We start from the raw sequence: 22,343 nt of genomic DNA, 5'->3' as shown, positions 1-22,343 counted from the left end.
AGAATTGGAAAAAACTACTTTAAAGTTCATATGGAACCAAAAAAGAGCCCGCATCGCCAAGTCAATCCTAAGCCAAAAGAACAAAGCTGGAGGCATCACACTACCTGACTTCAAACTATACTACAAGGCTACAGTAACCAAAACAGCATGGTACTGGTACCAAAACAGAGATATAGATCAATGGAACAGAACGGAGCCGTCAGAAATAATGCCACATATCTACAAGTATCTGATCTTTGACAAACCTGACAAAAACAAGAAATGGGGAAAGGATTCCCTATTTAATAAATGGTGCTGGGAAAACTGGCTAGCCATATGTAGAAAGCTGAAACTGGATCCCTTCCTTACACCTTATACAAAAATCAATTCAAGATGGATTAAAGACTTAAATGTTAGACCTAAAACCATAAAAACCCTAGAAGAAAACCTAGGCATTACCATTCAGGACATAGGCATGGGCAAGGACTTCATGTCTAAAACACCAAAAGCAATGGCAACAAAAGCCAAAATTGACAAATGGGATCTAATTAAACTAAAGAGCTTCTGCACAGCAAAGGAAACTACCATCAGAGTGAACAGGCAACCTACAAAATGGGAGAACATTTTCGCAACCTACTCATCTGACAAAGGGCTAATATCCAGAATCTACAATGAACTCCAACAAATTTACAAGAAAAAAACAAACAACCCCATCAAAAAGTGGGCGAAGGACATGAACAGACACTTCTCAAAAGAAGACATTTATGCAGCCAAAAAACACATGAAAAAATGCTCACCATCACTGGCCATCAGAGAAATGCAAATCAAAACCACAATGAGATACCATCTCACACCAGTTAGAATGGCAATCATTAAAAAGTCAGGAAACAACAGGTGCTGGAGAGGATGTGGAGAAATAGGAACACTTTTACACTGTTGGTGGGACTGTAAACTAGTTCAACCCTTGTGGAAGTCAGTGTGGCGATTCCTCAGGGATCTAGAACTAGAAATTCCATTCGACCCAGGCATCCCATTACTGGGTATATACCCAAAGGACTATAAATCATGCTGCTATAAAGACACATGCACACGTATGTTTATTGCAGCATTATTTACAATAGCAAAGACTTGGAACCAACCCAAATGTCCAACAATGATAGACTGGATTAAGAAAATGTGGCACATATACACCATGGAATACTATGCAGCCATAAAAAATGATGAGTTCACGTCCTTTGTAGGGACATGGATGAAACTGGAAATCATCATTCTCAGTAAACTATCGCAAGAACAAAAAACCAAACACCGCATATTCTCACTCATAGGTGGGAATTGAACAATGAGAACACATGGACACAGGAAGGGGAACATCACACTTCAGGGACTGTTGTGGGGTGGGGGGAGGGGGGAGGGATAGCATTGGGAGATATACCTAATGCTAGATGACGAGTTGGTGGGTGCAGCGCACCAGCATGGCACATGTATACATATGTAACTTATCTGCACATTGCGCACATGTACCATAAAACCTAAAGTATAATAATGATAATAATAATAATAATAATAATAAAAGAAAAAAAAGAAAAAAAAAAAAAGAATATCTGTATAAACACATACACATACATACATCCTGTAGTATGCATATCAATTCATCCTGTAGTATATCGATACTGTAGTATATCATATAGTCTGTATCATATCATATATATGATACATCATATATCATATCATCCTCTAGTATATCAATACATATCAATTTTTGGAGGAAGAGATAAGAAACTGCTAAGTGATTACTTTTGGGAAGTAGGATATAGGTTGAGGGGACTTTGGAAAACTTTGTTTGTATGTTTCTGTTGTGTGTACAAGTCTTTAGCACATGCAACATATCAAGGAAAGATATATTTTAGAAAGACCACATACTGAAAAGGTGGAAACTAGGTTGTTGGTTGTTGGTTTTTTGTTTTTTTCTTTACTGTAGGATTTTCTGGCATCCTTAACACATGCTAACATATTTTTAATCTCTCAGAGGAGCAAAATCGTTGAAATGGTGTGCCTCAGAACCTCCTCAGTCTAGGAAACAGGGAGGGCTAAGTCTGGCCACAGCCACAGAAAAATCTAGGCTAGGCATTTTGAGGTAGTCAGACTGCTCCTCCCAAGGTGCCTCAAGTCATGACAGCTTTCAGACAACTTTTGACTGGTCCCCAAGCAACTCATTCTTAAGCCCCATAAGTTGTCTTCATCTCTCAGGTTTATGCCTCCTTTGTAGATGAATGACCTGCAAGTTCCCCAGGAGCTGGAGGAGGGGGAAGTATCTGTGTTCTACCACCCTGGGCACCTCGTTTCCCACGTGTGTCCTTAGATGGTTGCATACCTGTCCCATGCCCTGGACCTGGGTGAGCTCTCCTGGCACAGTCTCTCCCAACTTCTTTACCTTCTCTTGTTCCCTCAATGTGTGGAGGCAGATTTTTCTTCCTCCTCTCACCTGCCTTTTTTGGGGTGGGGGGAGATACTGAGAGGGCAGAGCAAGTAAGGGATCATTCATTTTTAGTATTTACTAGTTAATATTTTACTACTTATCAAAAAGATTCTCAGACACACAGAACTCCTAGTGACCTATCAAAAGCATTGGAAGTTAAATAAGCCCACTTGTCAACACTTGCTACCCAACCAATAACCATGACCATGTCTTTCCTCATTCAATGAGTTAATATTCGTCTAAGGGGCTCATAATGGTGCCTGGCATATGGCAACTGCTGTTCTTCTCAGCTATTCCTGTGTCATTATGCTCTAAACTCAACATTTCTCACTATTTAACAGTCTCTGGAATTACTCAGATTTTCAGTAAACAGTTTTATACGATGACTGTAGAACACAGAGATAAGCAAGTGACGTGATCTGCCAAGTATGAGGTCTTCATCGCAATGGGAAAGCGAGAATAAAACAGAACTATAGATCAAGAATAAACAGACTCTCTCTTCAGTCACTGCTGTTGCTAATGAGATGTCTCTGATTCTGTACTTGTCCAGTGGGATTCTCCCTTCTATGTGAGTGGTTCTTAAACTTTAGCACACATCAGAATCCCATGGAAGGCTTGTGAAAAAAGATTGCTGACCCCACCCTCCAGAGTTTTTGAATTAGTAGGTTGGTAGAGCCCATTAATACAATTCTAATAAGTTTCAGAAGATGCTGAGGCTATTGGTCTAGGGCCTATACCCTGAGACCCACTGCCCTATACATACATTTAGAACCTGACATTTGAAAGTGCATCTTGCTTGAATCAGGTCATCTGGCCAGCTTGTCAACATCAATCAAGGTCCTGTCTGTCATTCATTGCATTTAGTCAGTGGCATTCGTGCATCCAAGAGCATGGTCCCTAGGACCTCATACAGATCATATGATACACATGTGCACCCGGCTGGCTAAGGAAAAAACCTCAGTCAGTGAGACTCCTCCTTTTTAGGCTCACCACAATTCATTATCCATCACAGCATTTTTCAATCCTAGCTACACTTTAAATTCACTGGGGAGCTTAAAAACAAAAAACCGCCCAGGCCCTACCCCACAGTGCGTGAGTGTGTCAGCCTGGAGCACCCTTGGGCCCTGGTGCTTTGAAAAATTTCTCTGGATGATTCTATTGTGCAACCAGGGCTGAGAACCACCACCTAGAAGTCTTTCTAGTTTTATTAAATCAACACAATCGAACTCTCCTACTGCTCATGTCACTTTAACTCATTGAAGTTTTAATAAGACTTTATTTAAGGCATTGTGAGAGATGTCAAAAGCTTTGCTGACATCAAGGTATATTTTCCTTCAGCTTCTCATCTTCTATTTGGTCACTGTGCTTTCAGAAACATAAAATTACATTGGGCTAGCATGACATGATCTTAAGGAATCACCTATTTTAAATGTTTGCACTATTGAGGAACTTTGCCTGGGTCCAATCTCAAGCTCACATAACTGATTTAGTTCAAGTCATCATAAGTAATGATAACATTTATTGCTTGTTAACTTGGTGTCCGCCACAGTACTCAGTGCTCGTCATAAATATTTGCACAATAATCCTATGAAATAGCTGCTATTTCCATTTTACAGACAAGAAATCAGGGTCGGATTCCAGCTGACTCCAGGGCCTGTGCTTTTAGCCGTGAGATATCCCTTCTATTTATATTTACCTGGCTCCATCTTGTCCCTCAAATGTTTTATACAGTGATTTACAAGGATATTAAAGATTTAAGAAAGCATGAAATAACTGGAATAAAGTAGAATCGGAGAGGGTCAAAATGAGTCAGAACCAAATGCCTGCACATTTGCTAATGGGAGGGCCACCAATTTGGTTTTGAGTGTTCTGGAAATGTCAAATTAAAATAGGGTCACATGTTCAATTACACAGTTGACATCGGATTAAAAACAAACATTATTTGGGAGAAATACCTGAACAGTTCTGGGACTTTCTTAAAGAAGGCACTGAGGATTAGAGGGAGGACTGCAAGAATACCCTCATGATCCATGCAGACAAGCATTTCCTTGGGCTCAACGAACCATAACTTACATCATCCACTTCCTACCCCATTAAATAAAGTGGGAAGTTTGGCTAGCTCTATAATTCTTCAAAGATCTCTGTCTTCCCATTTCCAGTGCCTCTTTCCACCATTGTCAACTCATTCCAAAAAAATACTAATAGCAGTTCAGCAATTTTTTTTGCTCAAATTTTCTCAGTACCCTGGAATGCAATTTGAACAGTCAGGATTTACTTTTGTAGAATTTCACAAAAGTCTCTTTTAGGCCGTCATGCCATGAAATCACACCTAATTTTTTCCTGAACTTTAAGGAATGTCTTCCCAATGCCTAGGTTCCCTTTGCAGATGATCACAGCAGGAAGTTGATAGGGCTGTGTCCACTGGCTGTCGGATCTGTAGGGGACATCATCATAAACTAACAAGGTCACCCCCTGCCGGGTGCCCACTATAATGTCCATTTCACCAACTCATTCCTCCTTGCAGTTTAATGCTAAGTAGAGAATAGCAGATTCCCTCGTGTCCATTAAAACTGTCAGTAGATCAAGCCAAGAACTTATCATTTATACTTATTGGACTATACAGTAATGGAACATTTATCTCTAAAAATATTGGTGTTTTCTTGCCATCTGAAAGAGACATGGTGTTAAGCGGGTGCTAAGTGGGTTAGTTTGTTTGGGCTACTCAGACTGGATAATTTATAAACAACAGTTCTAGAAGCTGGGAAGTCCAAAATTGAGGCACCAACAGATGTGGTGTCTGGTGAGGGACTGTTCCTCATAGACGGATGGTGCCTTCTTGCTGTGTCTTCACATCTCCAGCTTCTAAGTGCACCGATCCCATTCATGACCGTAGAGCCCTCATGACTTAATCATTTCCCAAATGCTTTGCCTCTTAATTCTATCACATTGGATATTATATTTGAACACATGAATTGAGGGAGGATGGGGCAACATCAACATTCAGACCACAGCAGTGGGTGTGGGTTTTTTTTTAAGGTCTTGGCTCAAGACTCAAAGCTAGGATAGAATCATTTGTCATTTGGAAGAGACTCTTCCACTTTCTAATATTAAGTCACTCAGAACACTCTCACCCAACTCCTCTGTTAGCTGTTCCTTCCCAGTCTCACTTGAATACCAGCTCCTCAGCTGAGTCTTCTCTGAACATTCTAGGTAGGCAGCCCCCACCTCATGATTGATTTTTCGTTTACTTATTCCAATTACCTATCTCCCTCACTAGAATAAAAGCGCAACGATGGCAGATACTTACTTTGTCGTCTCAGGACCTAGAACAAGGCTTGGTACATAGTTGAGGGCTGGAGAGTGAAAGCAGGGGAGACGTCATGCTCGCCGAGCTGGATATGGAGAGGCAGGCAGGTGAAACCATACTGTGCAAAGACAGTGGGGCTATAGTGAAGAGAGACGGATCCAGAGTGAAAAAGCTAATATCCTAATAACCAACCCATTTAGATGATTTGAGCATATAAAATTTAGGAGTAAATTTGATAGTCACTTATTTCAAAGAAAGGAAATAAATAGATCATGCCATCCTTGGTAAAAAGTACCAAGCAGAGATAGGCATTCGGTATCATTAAACAGACCCGCATGCAAACTTGCCTCTATCTCCCTAACGTGCTACTTCACCATCTGCACAGTTTTCCCAAGATGGCACCTCAGGAGGTCACCCTGCAGGGTGCTGAGAGCCAAAGCCCGAGTTTAACAGTAATCAGAGTCACCTCTTCCAACAGTTGGAAGAGATTAGAAACATAGTTACAGGGTTTAGAAAGAAGAGATTTCTGGAAGACCAGAAAGGAGACACCCCAAATTGGTCAACATCCATCCAAATATGGAATAAGAGAAAAACAAGGGCAGGAAGATGTAGTCAGAAGAGTGAGGAAAGCAAGCAAATGACTGGGAAAAAGGATGTAACAAAGCTGTCCCCCCACCCCTTGGCCATGCCAGGTTGTCCAGGCTGTCTTCAGTGGGTCTAAGGAAAGGGCACTGCAGTAATAAAGTGCCGTGATTCACAAGGAGTGATTCACAGGCTCCATTCTTAACACACACTGTTCAGTTCCTCTCTGCTCTACTCAGCCAAGCACTTTGCAGGCTCAGAACCACGAGTCTTCGGTGGCACTGCAGGGAAGGGCTGGGGGTGAGATGGATGTCTACAGCAGGACCATGCAGGTGAGCAGCTAGCCGTGTGGCCAAAAGCCTCAGACTAGAACTTGCTACCTCTGTCCCTACCACGATTATCCAGAGCAAAGGCTCCAAGTGGGGTGGGCCCAGGAAAAGATGATGGAGAAAGTGCTAGAGAGAGTGCTTTTCAGAAAAGGGTTTGGAAGTGTTTCTATGGGTTAGGTCATGTTTTGGCCAAAAATCATGTGAGGGTGTTACTCAAACAAACCTGGAAACTGCTTTTATAACTTGTTCAAAACTTTCCAAATGAAGAGTTTCGGTGTTTTAAAGTCTTTGGTTAAAAAGTATAAAAACCCTTAATACATTTGTGTCATCTGCCATGAGACAAGATGGAAATTCATTACTCAGATTTCCACAAAAACCTTTGCATAACTGATGAAGAAAAATGAAGAATGAGCAATTATGACTTAATGTGACTAGTTGTGTTCTTCTTCCATTTAGAGTTACTAAATTTTGGAAGTCAGTGCATTAAAAGCAACCATAAAACTAAGCTGAACTTGTAACCGACATCTGAATTACTAATCAGTTTTAAAGCATTTACAGTAATGAAGTGCTCATTATTCTTAAAAATACTGAATAGGAATTTTATCATTAATATTCTTAAACATTGTATTTTAACTTCGTTCAAAACTTCTATAATACAATTTAGTCATGCACAAAATTGATTAATAAACATACATCTCATGGTAGAAATCTAAACACTTTACTACTAAGGTTTACAACCAAGACAGTTGTATGGTTATTTTTTACAGATATTAAGAGAGATATCTATGAAGCCTAAATACTAAGAACATTCTTTTATAATATTTTGTTATCAATTTCAAATTGTCCAAATAACCGTTGTGGCTGCTCCATACAACTCTTGAATTTCTGTAATCATTCTAATCATTTCTAGAGATGGCAGCAAAATAGTTTACATGATGGAATTTCTCTTTTATAAAACCAAAGGGAATTCTGTGTTGATTTGTTTCTTCTAAAAACATTACAATGCAAAGGTTTTCAAAAGTCCAAAGGTAAAAAAGAAATAGTTGTCCAGAACAAACATATCTAATCATGTCAAATCCTGTTGTAATAGAATTTCTCTGTCTCTGGGTCCACACACAGGGGTCACTCACTGGAGAGCCTCCCAGTTTTAACTCCCTATCAATTAAAGCTGCTGGAGTCATTTCAGGAAAGAAACCGATTTGGGCTCTTTAGAATACAGGCTAGCTTTGTGAAAATGAAGCAAACATCTCTTTGCTTTGTAAACTGATGTCATCAGAAGTGGTTCCCAAAACTCACTGGAAGTAAAGCTGGGTGGTGCCCACTATTAGGCAGCCAGAAGGCCAGGGATCTACTATGATCCTGCAGCCAACCATCAGGTGATTCTGAAACTCTCTACACCTCACTAAGCATTTTCCTGTACAAAATGAGGTGAGAGGTGACTTTCCAGTATGAAGAGAAGTTAAGTTCCCTCCAGTCTTCCCAGTCTAGAATTATTTTGAGCCATGCCAAACCCTTAAAGCAGAGTTTAGATTTAAGACAATGTGGCTTGTAAATTATTTTCCCACATAGTTTCTGGATTTTAATTAGTAGAATTAAATAGTAATCAGAGTCAGCTCTTCCTACAGCTGGCAGAGCAGGGGAGATGAAAGCTGGGAGGCAGTCTCAGAAGTCAGAAGTGGTCTCTGAAGTTTGTCATCTCCAATGGTACACCATCAGTGACTCTCAATGCCAATGTCAATCTGAGTCCGAACTCTACGGATCACTAATTGTACACACTTAGACGAAGGGCCTCTATAAAAGGACTCATACATGCATGCTGTCATTCAAAGTAGGCAAGTTCCAAAATTAACCAGGGTGGCTTATACTATGTTAACGTGGTTAACCCAGAACTGTGTTTCCCAGAGTCCCCTTCCCTGGTGGTTCTAATTCAGAATTGGCTCTAAGACATGCTGGCATGAGATCTGGAGAGCCAAAGTGAAACAAGTGCCATTTTTATCTGAGATCACCATTGTTCAATGTGGTGTAGCAACGTGACAGACACAAAGGTGCCTGGCCAGTTCCAGCTTGTCCTCATTCCCTTCTGCTTCACCTCAGGCTCTTCCTCCTGAGTGCTGACTAGGGTGGTCCCAGGCACACCACTGAACACCTGGCTGCAGACCCACAGAGGTGGTCACAGAGCCCCCGCCATGTCACCTGCCCAGGCCCACTTCTGCAGTGGCCTTGTGCTTTGCTTCTGAAAGACGACCTAGTGACTTAGCCTGATTCGAACGCCTTCTGAATCTTCACTTCTCCAGTGCTTCACACAGTTGAGTTTGGTCTAATTCTGTAACAAAATCCAGTATCCCATGGCACTTGGAGCAACTCTTCTCCCGTTTACCAAACCAGACACACAAACCTCCAAATGGACATTGTTGTTCTATCTACAGGCCACCCCTGAGAGGGAGCCGAACCGAGTGTGCAAGCTGAAGAGAGTCCCATCCTGTTCCAGATAGTAGTACACTTCTTGAGGCCTCATAATGTCTTAAGAGACATAAATGGCATCAAAAGATTGACACCACCAAGTGCACAAATGAGTGTTGGGGGAAATATAACCCAAAACATGGCTTAAAAATTTGGCTCTGAGAATCCTTACACAGTTGCCTCTCTGCTCCTTGCCTAGTCAGTCACAGGCTGAGACTGTCCAACCTACATCCACAGGCTCATGTCAACAGTCCTTTTTGCCTAACCCAATCTCGTAACAGCACTCACTGCCACATACAACTGATGGAGCTGGTCTCATCAGTGCTAAACTCACACCCTGTGTAGAGGTGTTACAACTTACATAATAAACACTCAGATAACAATACTGGATGCAGACACCAATATCTCAAATAATCTCACTGATGGTTGGGTAATGACCACACGTAGGCCACAGGTGTTCATAAGGCATTCCTTTACTCCTGGGCTGAAAAGCAAAAATCCAAAGTTAAAAAAAAAAAAAAAAAAACCACCATAAAAATGTGAGCATGAATTATTTCTTGTTTTATTGCTTTCTTGTTTCTTTCTTGATGCAGAGTCAATGTTTTTGAGTAACAGTAGTAAGGTGCCCAAAATCCAACAGTAAACATTCAAATAGTAAAATCTGATGTAGAACAAAGTCCTCAAATGTTAACTCCTTTAAGTTACATCTAGTGGAACCACTAGGGATAAAGGCTGAGCTCATCATCTTTGTTTATGATGGAAACTGCTATCCTCTGACCCAGGGAACAGGAGGAAGTCTCGAATGCCAGCCACCGGTCTAGGCACTGGTGGCAGCACTGTGGTCTCCTCGTGAAATGGCCAGGGAGACTCACAATGAGTCTAAGTATGGCAATCTCTCCTTTTACCCCAGGATTAAGAGATGCCCTCACAACTGACAGAATCAAAAGAAACTCCTATGGAATAGAAGTGGTTACAGTGATAAAGATCAGAAATGACTGTGTTGTCAAGGAAGTGACCTGTAACTGCACAGAACCCCATCTTTGTAAGAAAGCAAACCACTCTTAAGTGCACATCAGAGAGGCTTTACACAGTGACTGGCTGCAAGCAGGACAACCGTGTGCAGCATTTTGCTTGTTGAAGGCACAGTTCCTCGTCATCCTGAGAGAGGAGAGTCACTGTGGGCGACCTCTGAAAAATTGTCAGCTGTCACAAATCTGATTGCAGCTTCAGCCTGATCTTTTTTTTTGAAAGTCCCAGACTCTTGGGGCACCCCGAGTATCTTGATGTGCCTACTCCTTCTGCAAGAAGTCAGATTTCCAAGGGATGGAGACTCAAAGGAACATGATTGTATTACAACACACAACAGGCAAAAATAAATACATGACTCTATAGTATGGGTATGAAACTACCACAAAAAATATCTCAGACCCCACAACTGCAGCTCACATGCTAGCAATATCTGGTAGGGTCTAAAAGGTGTCAACTGTCCCATAAAGCATTTACCTACTATGACTTTGATCAACTGTACTTATGGGATAAGCAAAAATGTATGAAAACACTCTATTTTTTTTTTTAAAGACAAACTTCCTTAAATACCAAAGAGAGAGATCAATTTCACTTGACAGTGATCAAGATATCCAAATTAAATAAATCACTTTCAATTCTTCCCAATGATCATCTTAGGTTTCCATAACAAGAATGGGCGAGAGCCAACTGCACCTTGCCAGTGACACTGAGGGTGCAGTCGTCACACAAACCCTCTTGGAAGAACGATGGACCCACGCCTTTGCCTGAGGAATGATCTTGAGCTCTTCCAGCTTTTGAAATTCCACAGTATTGTGAATGCTCTTTACAAACACAGTGATACTCAAAAAGGAACCAACAAGAAAACATAAGTTGTATTTATTCACGTCCACGCCATCTAAAGCTACTGTGTACAGTAATCAGGACTGAAGAAGGAACAATTTAGTATCTAAAAACAACAAAAAAAACACTGGGACATGCCCCCTGAATTGCAAGTTGGACTTCGTAAGAATCTACTTGCTGGCAAGCCGGTTTCCTCCCTGAGAAGCACACTTCCCGCTTCCTTCTCTCCTTCCAGCGTCTTCTGTCCCTCTCAGTTAAGGCCTGGATAGTGTGGGATGGTGTTGCAATCTCTCCTGCAGAGCTGTCAGTAGCCTGTGGGCTCGGGCTGTGTGCACTCAGGCTGCCGGTCGCTGGGCTCTGCGCTCCGTCGCCGCAGCTCCTCCACCGTCTGCAGCAGGGCCTTCCGCTCTAGTTCTAAGGTAAGCATGGCCTGCTTCAGCTTGCTCTCGCTGCTCAGGAGCTTCTCAATGGTGGCCTCAAGGCTTTGGATCCTACCATTTGCCACCTGGAGAATAAAAGAAGAAATGAGAATATAATTGCCAGTGCTAACACAGGAGGGATCCAGCGCCCACTCGCCGTCCAGCCTTGGGAGCACTCTGGAGCCGTGTTTCAGCAGGGATGAGTCTACAGTTTATCATCAGTTCTGGCCACACAGGAAGGCAACTCGCAACCCTTGCAGGTAGTTGGGCCAGGCCCTTAAAAGCACCCCGAGAGCCCCCAGCATTTTCTTCTCCTGCTGTGGCTGCTGTGGAAGCCGATGCTGAGATGGTGGATCACAACACAGAGGGAACCCAAACCCCCAGGCACCACCACCGCAGGGACAGCTTCAGCGACACAAAGCTGAAGTGGGCATCAGCGACACAAAGACTTCCGTTGTGCCAAGCCTCGGAGACTTGTAAGTTTGTTACTGCAGCAGAGCCTGGCCTGTTTTGATGAGCACGTATATTTAAACGCACAAATCGATTTCAGGCTGACAAAAACTCAAAACAGTTTCCTCCTGAAGGCCCATGTGGTAACAATCCTCTAATCTGAAATTCTTTACAAACACAGTGATACTCAAAAAGAAACCAACAAGAAAACCTAAGTTGCATTTATTCACGTCCACGCCATCTAAAGCTACTGTGTAAAGCTAGTGATGTCTAGAGGAACAAGACATCACTATGTCAAGAAACACAGGCATTTACCCCAGAACACATGTGGAGTCCTTAGAAAGGCCAAGTGTTCTGCTAAGAGGTATATGTGCCTGGTCTCACTGACTGTTCACTACGAGCCACAGAGACGAGCAGTATCCTCTCTTCTACCCTACAGAGGAGGAATGAGGATCTCACTCAGTTTACATCCTCAGCACCTAGCACATAATTAATGCTAGTTAAATAGAACTTCCAGGTGTATCTTTCTAGCAACCGTCCCTCGTCTCTCTAATTTGCTCTGGCAGGCTTGCTTCCCAGGTGACCAGTGTGTTAGCTCCAGTGACATTAAAAGGTTCCCTAAGAAAACTGCAGAAACTCCAACATGTATGCTGATGTCCCTGAGGCCTTTCTGACCTGTTCCCCAGCTCATAGCTGTATCCTGGAGCTCTGTGACTTGGTCTATCTCACTAATCCAGTCCAGATTTGCAATGCTCCATTTTAGGTGGGAAAAATGGTATATAGACACACACACACACACACATATATATATATTTTTTTCATTTTCCAAACAAAGAAAATACTTTTTTGAATGTGACAACACTTGTGCCAGAAAAATTCATGACTCAAAGTCTAGCTCTGGCTGGGCCACTAGAACACCCAAAATATAAAAGAGGGACCAAGAGCCTTAGTTTGTCAGCCTATTGGGCAGGGGGTGGTCCCCCTTGGGATATCTCTCTAAGCTGTACTCTCTGATCCTCAAAATCCACCCATCGTCAGGGCCTGGCTCAGGGCCTACCCTCATCACTTTGAAGCCCCTCTGCATTCCGAGGCGCAACCTGCAGCTTAGTTAGTAGTGAATTAATTTGCATGGTCATTTGCTATTCTGCATTAATGTCAGGTCTCCTCAATAACACCAATGCTTTTATAGAAGCAAGCATGTCTTCTCTTTCACACATGGTCCTGTCTCCCACAGCACCTGGCTCAGTGTGGGCGTCAATGACTTGTATGGATTATGACAAATCCATGTGCATTATTATTTGGTTCCATCTGGCACGTCTATGCAATCGTCTGATGTACTGCTGAACAAAACAGGTGGTAGAATTTGCTCTCCAGTGTCTAGACAACGTTCGCATGTATTTAACAGGGAATGAAATGGGATTTTGATATTTCTAACAATTTTATGAACAGAATAAAGGTAGGAAATGGGTTGATTTTGGTATTTTGGCCCCCCAGAAAAGCTATATGAAAATTCAGTACTGTATTGAACACCCTTCCTTGTCTGTGTCTGAAAAGTTTACACGGAGGAGGCATGATTCTTACATATGAGAGGCATATTTTCATAGAGGATCATGGAAAAACTATATCCAAACACCACAAATCGATACAATACAATCCTAGATTCAACTCTTTGAGAGCTGCAGTGTCTTACTCAACTTTGTGGCCCCCAGCACTCAGCACTGCAGGGACTCAGGAACTACTGGTGGGTTGGCATAGACCACAGTTCTGAATGATCCTTCCAGAAGTGTAGGACTACTTGGTCAAGAGAACGACCATTCCAGGGAGAACATCTGTAATCACCAATTACTGTCTGATGCCTTTATTGAGGAATGTAGGTAGCTAAGAAGTTTTTCACAACTCCCTGTCTTCACAAAAACAATAGCACAGAAGCAGCATGAAATTACTTTCTATGCTCTGTCACCAAAAAACTACAAGGTCATTTACCCAATAAAACAGACCTTTTATTTGAGAACTGCCTATCTTAACAATCTAAACACTTCAATGCAAATGTGAGCTTTATTAGAAGTTTCCACCATGTTATATTTCAGGGACCTATCATTGGCTTGGAAGCCATTTAAAATGACCACCTACACTGTGTACCCCTAGAGGCCAGAGAGGCTCTTCACCCTCTGGAGACTTCCCTTGAGTGACAGCTGAGACTTCCAGGGTAAATTGTATACAGGCATATTTTCAGTTAGGACATCTCTATCTTAGGGGAAAAAAAGAAGTTAAATTTCAGAATGTGAGTGGTTATTAGAGATGGGGAGGAATAGCATTCAGTCTTGGTTCCTCTCTTTCACATATCTGATAGGGTATGCTGGCTGGGATGGAATGCCCGCTGGGAGGAATGCATTTCAGATAGCTTGACTCACTAGGCTGGGCTTTCTCACCTTGCTGCCAAGCTTGTGTCTGCAAAGCTCATCTTCCTATGAAGAAAAATCAGAGGCTTAGATCAGAATGGGACTTATTCTCAGGACAGCCCAGGAACACCATAAAAAATTCGGCAAAAATATGTATTTTTATCCACAGCCACTCAAAAACAACTTTTAAAAACACCCTCAAAACAATTCCTTAACAGGGACAGCACTGCTACACACTTGTGACATTAAAAAAAGTAGAAAAAAGTAGAACATATGGTTGCTTCATGCCATCGGATTGACAAAAGAGCTGCACTCCGCAGTTAGGTGTTCTTTTGGGCAGTGTGCCTGGGTGATGTGGGGGTGGGAGTGATGCTGGACCCGGACAGCTCTCATCTCCGCGCTGCACCTCAGTGCTTGCTCTGCACACCCTCCTGCGTGCACAGTCTCAACTGGTCTTTCTTCTGTATGTCCTCACCTAGTGTATCCATGTTGAAATGGAAGTTTCTAGAGGGGAGAACTGAGACTTTCATTAATCAAATCGTTGTATACGCACCAAGGACTCACAAAGAATTATCATCTCCTCTGGTTTGTTATGTTTATTTCTGTGTTACTTTCCTCCTTTACCAGCCCTCTGTGGACCTAGCTGGTTTTGCTCATAGAAGTTAAAGCTCTTAGATTCTCTTTGAGTAATGACAATGGCTGGCATTCAGCTAACAGGCCACAGCATCCTGAATCCAAGTTCATCTCTGGGCCTGTCTCCTAAAAGAGTTAAGTGCAGAAACAGCCTCTCAGAAAGCTCTGGGACTGCCTGACCTCAGCAAAGGACAATCTGTCTGCTCCATAATAAAAAGGACCCATTCTCCCGGGATACCTTTGATCCCAACTATAAACAGATCAGGGTGGGAAAGGTCCTCTGGTCATGGGAAAGCCCAGCCTGCTGTTGCCTTTGGTGAGTTAATGAACTACCATATATTTGTGATTCAGGAAGCTGCTTTATAAATATGCTGTACCTGCAACTGTTCAAGGAGGTCAAGGTTCTGTTTGCGTAAGCTGCTGTTGGTTTTCTCTAATTTATCCATTCTTTGGTTGTCACTGAGAGGAGAGGAATCGATAAGTTCTTCTTGAAGGACGTGGTACTCGACTTCATAAGCTTGTAACTGTTTAGCAATGTCCATCTCAAATACCTGTTATAGAAAGAAAAGTCATCAGGTACTAAAATTGAGAAAAACCCCACAAGTACAGGCAGGTGTCCGCAATCATGACAATGCACACCTGTGAAGCGTCTCCTCTACGCTTAGCTCTACACTTGGTACTAGAAGTGATAAATAAGAAAAACTATGCACTGAGAAGGTAATAATTTTACTTGGGACAAAAGGATATAAGAAACATCTAGAAATAATTCCAAGGTAACATTAAGTACAGGTTTTTGGTACTCATCTTCCAAAAGCCAAAAAAAAAAAAAACAACTCTCATTTTTAAAGACTTATACAAATTTATTTTTAGTTCTTATTTCACTTCTTTTCTCTGAAAATTCTGTTAGGTTAGATACATCAACTACGGGTTAAAAGGAGAAAAGAAACAAAAGAATCATAGCCCTGTTTGCACAGTCACCAAGTCAAAGTTTAATTATAGTTCAGTTGGGTTTTCAGAGTTACAAGAACAGCTAAGTAATGGGACTGTTTACTAAAAAACTCTCCTTTGCACACAAATATGCAGAAATGAACCAAAACCCACATGTCACCCACACAGATGAGTGAATACGAAACGATGCCTGAGTTGTCTTCTTTCCCACAATAGTAATGGTGACGAAAACACCACACGTGTGAAAAACAACTCCTAAGTGCCTAAGTGACTCAAGCCGTCAGTGTCTGTACTTTCTCTTGGTAAGGAAGGCAGGGTGGAAAGTGGAGTCAGAAGACAGCTGCTGCTGCTGCTGCCCAAGGCATTTCCTTTCTTTCCAGTTGTTTCTATGAGAGAACCCGAGGGGCTGGGGCCTCTCAGCACAGCAGTGAAGCCCTAACGTTTATCTGATGGATCTGAGAATGCAGTCAAGCTGGGACCATCTTAAAAGAAAAAAAAAAAAAAAAAACCCTGCTAGATCAGAACACACATTCAGAAAGTGAAGTCAGGTTTTAAAAGGGCAGAAACTGCCTCTCTATTGCATTTCCTTAAGCAACTCCAATATTGTTAAAAAATCAGTGTAAAATTACCTCTTCTGATGGCTCCCTACTGGCATTCCAACTAGCCTATCTTCCCTGGAATCAATTTTCAAAAACCATGTTTCCTTTCTCACCATTCCCAACAATCTTATTTTCTCTTCCTTGAGATGAATTTTTCAGCTTGCTGTTTTTGATTTAATTCAGTGGATAATATTAATAAGGCACAAAAGTCATTTAATGCCTAAAAACCAAAATCCATTGTATCTGTGGCGTGTGTGTGCATGTGTGCGAGGGGAGTAAGAGGGAGAGAGAGAATTGTTTACTGGATTGAACTGATTCTCTTTTGTCCTTCAGAGCGACCGTGAGGTCAGCAGGGATTATCTCCATTTGACAGCCGAGGTAACTGGCTCAAAGGCTTTGAGTCAGCCTTAAAATTGCGGCTCCACTGGCGACTCTATGAATGACTTGAGTTCAGCACTTAACCTCTCTCAGCCACAGTTCCTGGCCTCCCACCTGGCGCAGACAGCGCCTACCTCCCAGGATGGCTGTGAGAATTAAACGAGGCAACTCATGGAAGTTCCCAGCACGCGCCTGGCAGGTTGAGCAGGCGCTCTCTTAGCTAAGGGACCTGCTTCCACACACCTGCCACAAAACCCTCACATTTCAACCTCAGCAAAACCATCATCAATGGATGCCACGTCATGGAACTTCTGAATAGTCAGAACAGTAAAAACCACAAACGTTAAAACTGAGATTGTTTGGCACTCGTGTATAATTATAAATACGGTGCTGAATAAATGTCATGTACACTATTACTTTTTTTCTTTCACAAAGATTTAAGTGATCTCCTAACCTGGAAAGCCTACGAACAAAACCTCTGGCTTTTCCTACAGATTGATGTTCTGTGTTAAGTTAATGGCTCTCAGCAGTGCCCAAAGCCATAAACTCTTCCAGGCATCCATTAATCCCTAGGAACCACCCTGGGTCGCAATCATCTCTGCTTAATTGCCTGATGATCTCCTGACTGCCAAGACTCCTAGGCCCTTCATTCTGCAGTTATGCCCCTGAATTTACCCCAAACCATGGCAGTACGAGGCTGGTGGTCAAAGGAGAACCCTGGTCACTGAACGAGGGCTTCAGCCCTTGGGCTAATTACTTGGGGAAAGAAAAGAAGATGGGAGGGGCGCCTGTCCTTGCACACTTAGACAGCACAAGTGATCTAGTGCCAGGAGCAGTTCTCAGCCAGAGAAAGAGCAGGAAGGCCTAACATTAAAAACCCGATCCTTTGGTATGTTGTCTCAGATGAATAAAACAGACGAATATTAAAAACTTGGTGTTGATAGGAAAACAAGATACATACACTTTAAGGTGTTTTCATTTCTGGTCTGAGTCACTCCTGAGGCTGAACAAGCGCAGTGCCCACCTCCCTCGGGGTCTTGCCTAAGACATTCCCTGAGCACTGGCCACTACACAAAGTTGCAAGGTACCCGGCCCCTCTGCAAGGGGGCCTGGCTCTCATCTCCTTTCTTCCTGGCCCATCTCAGAGCAATTCCACTAGAGTTGTAATTACTGGGGATCTAGAGCCTTCCTGTCATCCTGGCTCTTAGGTTCTTCAAAGTTTTCAGAACTTCAAAGTTCCAGAATTTTGGTACTGAAGAAAACTTCTCTTCTGCTTGCCAAAGCAGGAATGACCTATTTCCATACTTTCGATGTTTTGCCGAAAAGATAAAAACTATTTTAAGTTACTGAAGCAATAGAGCTACATTATTGGAAGCTTGAAAAATAAAAGAAAAATTACCAAATACAACTTCTGTATCTAGCTACACTTCCTTTCATATTTCCTAAAAGCAAGTTTTTCTAGTTCTAAACACAACCAACATAAAATTTCCTATCCCACTTTTCCTTTACTTAACATTGTATCAAATAAGAGCTTTTTCATGTTGCTATATATAACTGGCTTCATGATATTCTACCAGCTCAACCTACCATAATCATATTAATCCAGTCATCAAGTGTTAGACATCTAGTTCCAAGTTTCTGTTATTATAAATGACAAGTCTAGGAGAATATCCTTATACATATGGCTTCCCTCATATTTTGGATTATTTCCTGAGGATACATTCCAAGAAATGGGATGACTGAGTCAAAGGGTGTGAATATTTTACTGGCTTGGGATATGTTTCGCCAAATTGCCTCCCAAGAGCCACTAATCAATGTGCACTGCCATCAGCAACATGCTAATGTTCCGCATACAGTATACCCTTGGTGCTGGGTACTGGCATCAAGAAATGTCTTTCTGTTGATCTAGTAGGGTAAAGCATTATATGTTACATAAGTTTAAATTACACATGAAGCCAAATATTTTCCCAGATATTTGTTTACTAGATATCTCCTCTTCGGTGAACTGTCTGTTTATGTTCTTGGCTCATTTGCTATTGTAGACTCAGCATTTCTCTTCACAGTCCACGGACACTGATTAATAAAGTCATGAACCCTGATGGTTTGCGGAACTCGCCACAGAGCTTCCACCTTCCTAACCCCCTGCCCTCCAATCTGCTGGTCCCATTGTCATACCAAGGGCTGGAGAGTGGGAACAGTCGGCCTGGTATCAGCAACAAGGGGGCACATTATCTGTAGTGAATTACAAAAAAAAATCAAACCCACTAAAAGTCCCTCTGCTTGTTATTACCACCACATGTGAGCAATTTTTCACAATGCCAGTGGTAAACCACTTCTCCCCGCCACGCCCCACCCTCCTGGTATGGCACCAGTTGTCCTTGTACAAAACTACTCCTTTTCCACGGTGCAAACTGCCCAAGAAGTGACGGCTCCCCCACAGGCAGAAGAGGCACCTTTGCCTCTGATTTGAGGTGTGTCTTCTGAATACAGGAACCCTGGTTTCTAACCTACAAGCTCAACTGGAACAGGGTCTCCTTTGTTCATTGTGTTTCTAACAGAGTTGCCCACAGCAGGGTTTCTCAGCTGTCTGTGTGTATGTGAATCCCCTGGGGATCTCGCTGAAATGCAGATTCTGATTCAGCAGGTCTGGGATGTGGCCCCAGATGCTGAGTTTCTAACAAGCTCTAACATGATATGATGACAATGCTGGGCTGAGGCCATGCTCTGAGTGGAGCCTAAAGGATGCTGTAAATAGGCTATTTGCCCTGCCTCCCAAAGCCACCCTTCCTCTTTTTCTTCCTTAAACTGAGCTGAGACTTCACAGCCACAGAGCACCCACTGTGACAAGAATGCAACACTGACCTCCTTTCCTTTGTTACTAATTATTCCCAAAGTTTCCATTCTTCTTGGGTCAGAAGATGTAGATGGTTTATTCAATGGACAGTTCCCTTGGTAAGTACACTGCCACAAAGGCTTCAGACACCCTTGATCTTCTGTCCTGGGCTCTGTCACCTTTGGAATTGCCCTCTCTGGCTGCTTTCAGCCTGTCCACATTGAGCCAGAGCTCCAGAGCCCTGTCCTTGGCCACCTCTTCCATCCAGGATCCAGCTGTGTCCCAGTTGCTCAGGCTGAGACTATCTATACAGGGAGGGCATTTAATGAAATGGAACCACGGCTATCACAGAGGACCACCCAGATGCCCTCACTTCCTGCCCCACCCCATCTGTACACAGGGCAGTATGCTCCACCATCTGCAATGGAAGCATCCGTTACATCTACTCTGAAGACCCCCAAGATTCGGGCCTGGAGGGTCTCTAAGGCTGCAGAGGAACCATGCTCGACCCCATGTCTGCGTTCTGTGTAGAACCTAAGACTACAGCACCCTCTGGACGGGAGGGGGCAGTGGGAAAGCAGAAAGCCTGACAGAGAACACTCAGATGTCAAGTTCAGATAGAAACACCAGAGGGAAAGAGGGGAGAGATGAGGGTAGATCTACTTTCTATAAGGACCATTGATAAAAACCCGGGCCCCAAATGCAAATTTTTGTGCTCCCGATACCCCCAAAATGTTGAACACATCAGGTTCTGAGAATTGCTCTCTGCTCTCATTCCTGTACCTTCTCACATGCTGTGATCCTTTAGTTCAGGGATCAGCAAATCACTACCTGTGGACCAAGCCCATCACGCTGCACAGTTTTTAAAATAAAGTTTTTTGCAACATGACCCATCATCCCCTTACATGCTGTCATGGATTTTTTGTGCTGCAAAGGCCAAGGTGAGTAGCTGTCGCAGAGGTGAGTAGTTGTGACGTTATGATCTGTGAAGCCTAAAATATGTACTGCCTGGCCTTCTTTGGAAAATGTCTGCCAGCCAATCTTAGGTCATCTTTTAAGCTCCAACCTCACAGCCCTGGCTCCCACAGGCCCTGCCTTTCTACAACGGGCCGGGCATGTTACTCTCTGCTCAGCTTCATCTATAAAAATAGGAATTATAATACCTATGTCCTGGAGTTATTAAGTCAGTGGAGGCCGGGCACAGTGGCTCATGCATGTAATCCCAGCACTTTGGGAAGATGAGGCGGGTGGATCACTTGAGGCCAGGAGTTCAAGACCAGCCTGGCCAACATGGCGAAACCCTACCTCCACTAAAAATACAAAAATTAGCTGAGCATGGTGGCACATGCCTATAGTCCCAGCTACTCAGGAAGCTGAGGCATGAGAATGCTTGAGCCCAGGAGGTGGAGGTTGCAGTGAGCCAAGATTGCACCACCGCATTCTAGCCTGGGCAACAGAGCAAGACTCCGTCTCAAAAAAAAAAAAAAAAAAAAAAAAAAAAGTCAGTGGAAAAATGAATGGCAACTTCCAAATAGCCAAATACTGGCCTGAAACAAACCAGGTACACACACAGCTGTTTTCTTCCCATGCTGTGTCCATTTCCACTCTTCCAGCACTGAAAGAGCACCTGATGTATCCTAAGTATTCTCAATACGTTTTATTTTTTGTTTTTTACAGAAAATAGGAGACGATGGGATTTTTTTCTGAGGCTCAATACTCAGGAGGTAAACAATGTCAGCTGGGATGGCCTGAGGGACAGGAGCAAGGTGACATGTCAGGCACTGGATCTAGCCCTCAGTCTAGGTAATGAAGGCTCTCAGGGGTCTGCCCTAGAAGCTGTAAATGTAAGTACATGCAACAGAAGCTGTAAGAAGGGAATGAATGAAAGAAAGAATGAATGAAAATGCCAGAAATCAAAGAATCAAAAGGGTGGAGAAGTCAGTATCAGAATCCTGGTAAAATAGGGACAAACTCTAAATTAAATGACCTCCAGAGGCTCTTGGCAGTGTAGGAGAGCTGCTAAAGCATTTTGAGGTGGGAGGGACTTGAGTTTGAACCCCTACCTTTCCACTTTGCAGCAGAGTGAGTGTGGGTCAGTCAGTGAACCACTTTACATCCTCTCAGAAGTGCGGCCTGGACTGAATGGGATCATGCATATATTCAGATGCCCACCCAACCTGGCAAAAAGCAAGGCCCCAACAAGTCAAAGCTATCCACATCAAGACGAATGTGCCAGGGAAGGAAAAGAGATGGAGAGGCTCTCAATTAAAGATGAGTGCAGAACAGACAAGAACTTTCTTTCATAAGGGCATATGCAATGTGCAAACAGAAATCTAAAGTTAACAATTGGTATGAAACCTCTTTTTTTTGCAGGCCAAACTTGCATCTTTTTCTGTGCTTAACACCTAAGGTGTGGCTGCAAATGGAAATCACAAACACTGCATGTGGATGCAATCCACTGGAATCATGGATTCCTTTTGGACTACAGAAATCTCCAGAGTAGGGATTTTTCAAAAATAGCTTTATTTCACCATTTGTTTTTGCCTGATTGCTCTATGCTTTCGTTATACAGTTGTGTGTTGCATTACAACATTTTGGTCAATGGTGAACTGCATATATGATGGTGGTCCCATAAGATTAGAATACCATATTTTTATTGTACCTTTTCTATGTTTAGTTATGTTT

At 42.7% G+C, this 22,343-nt stretch overlaps 1 protein-coding gene across 24 annotated transcripts in view; it reads right to left on the bottom strand.

Annotated features, from left to right (window-relative positions):
• Positions 1 to 11,019: 11,019 nt before the first annotated feature.
• TBC1D1 (TBC1 domain family member 1) overlaps positions 11,020 to 22,343 on the bottom strand; it is a 248,917-nt gene continuing 237,593 nt past the window's right edge. For 13 of the 24 annotated variants that reach the window (XM_054484527.1, XM_054484528.1, XM_063664450.1 and 10 more), the window contains 2 exons: positions 15,278 to 15,451; positions 11,020 to 11,504 (listed from right to left, as the gene is read on the bottom strand). In XM_054484527.1, the coding sequence (XP_054340502.1) occupies positions 11,304 to 11,504; positions 15,278 to 15,451 (375 nt within the window). In that variant the 3' untranslated portion in view covers positions 11,020 to 11,303. Of the gene's footprint in view, positions 11,505 to 14,297; positions 14,334 to 15,277; positions 15,452 to 22,343 lie in introns of all 24 variants that reach the window. The other 11 variants (XM_063664446.1, XM_063664451.1, XM_063664448.1 and 8 more) reach the window with 1 other exon arrangement.

This window comes from Pongo pygmaeus, chromosome 3, assembly GCF_028885625.2.
Source record: "Pongo pygmaeus isolate AG05252 chromosome 3, NHGRI_mPonPyg2-v2.0_pri, whole genome shotgun sequence".
NCBI classification, from domain to species: Eukaryota; Metazoa; Chordata; class Mammalia; order Primates; family Hominidae; genus Pongo; species Pongo pygmaeus.
This window is presented reverse-complemented; position numbering and strand designations above follow the sequence as displayed.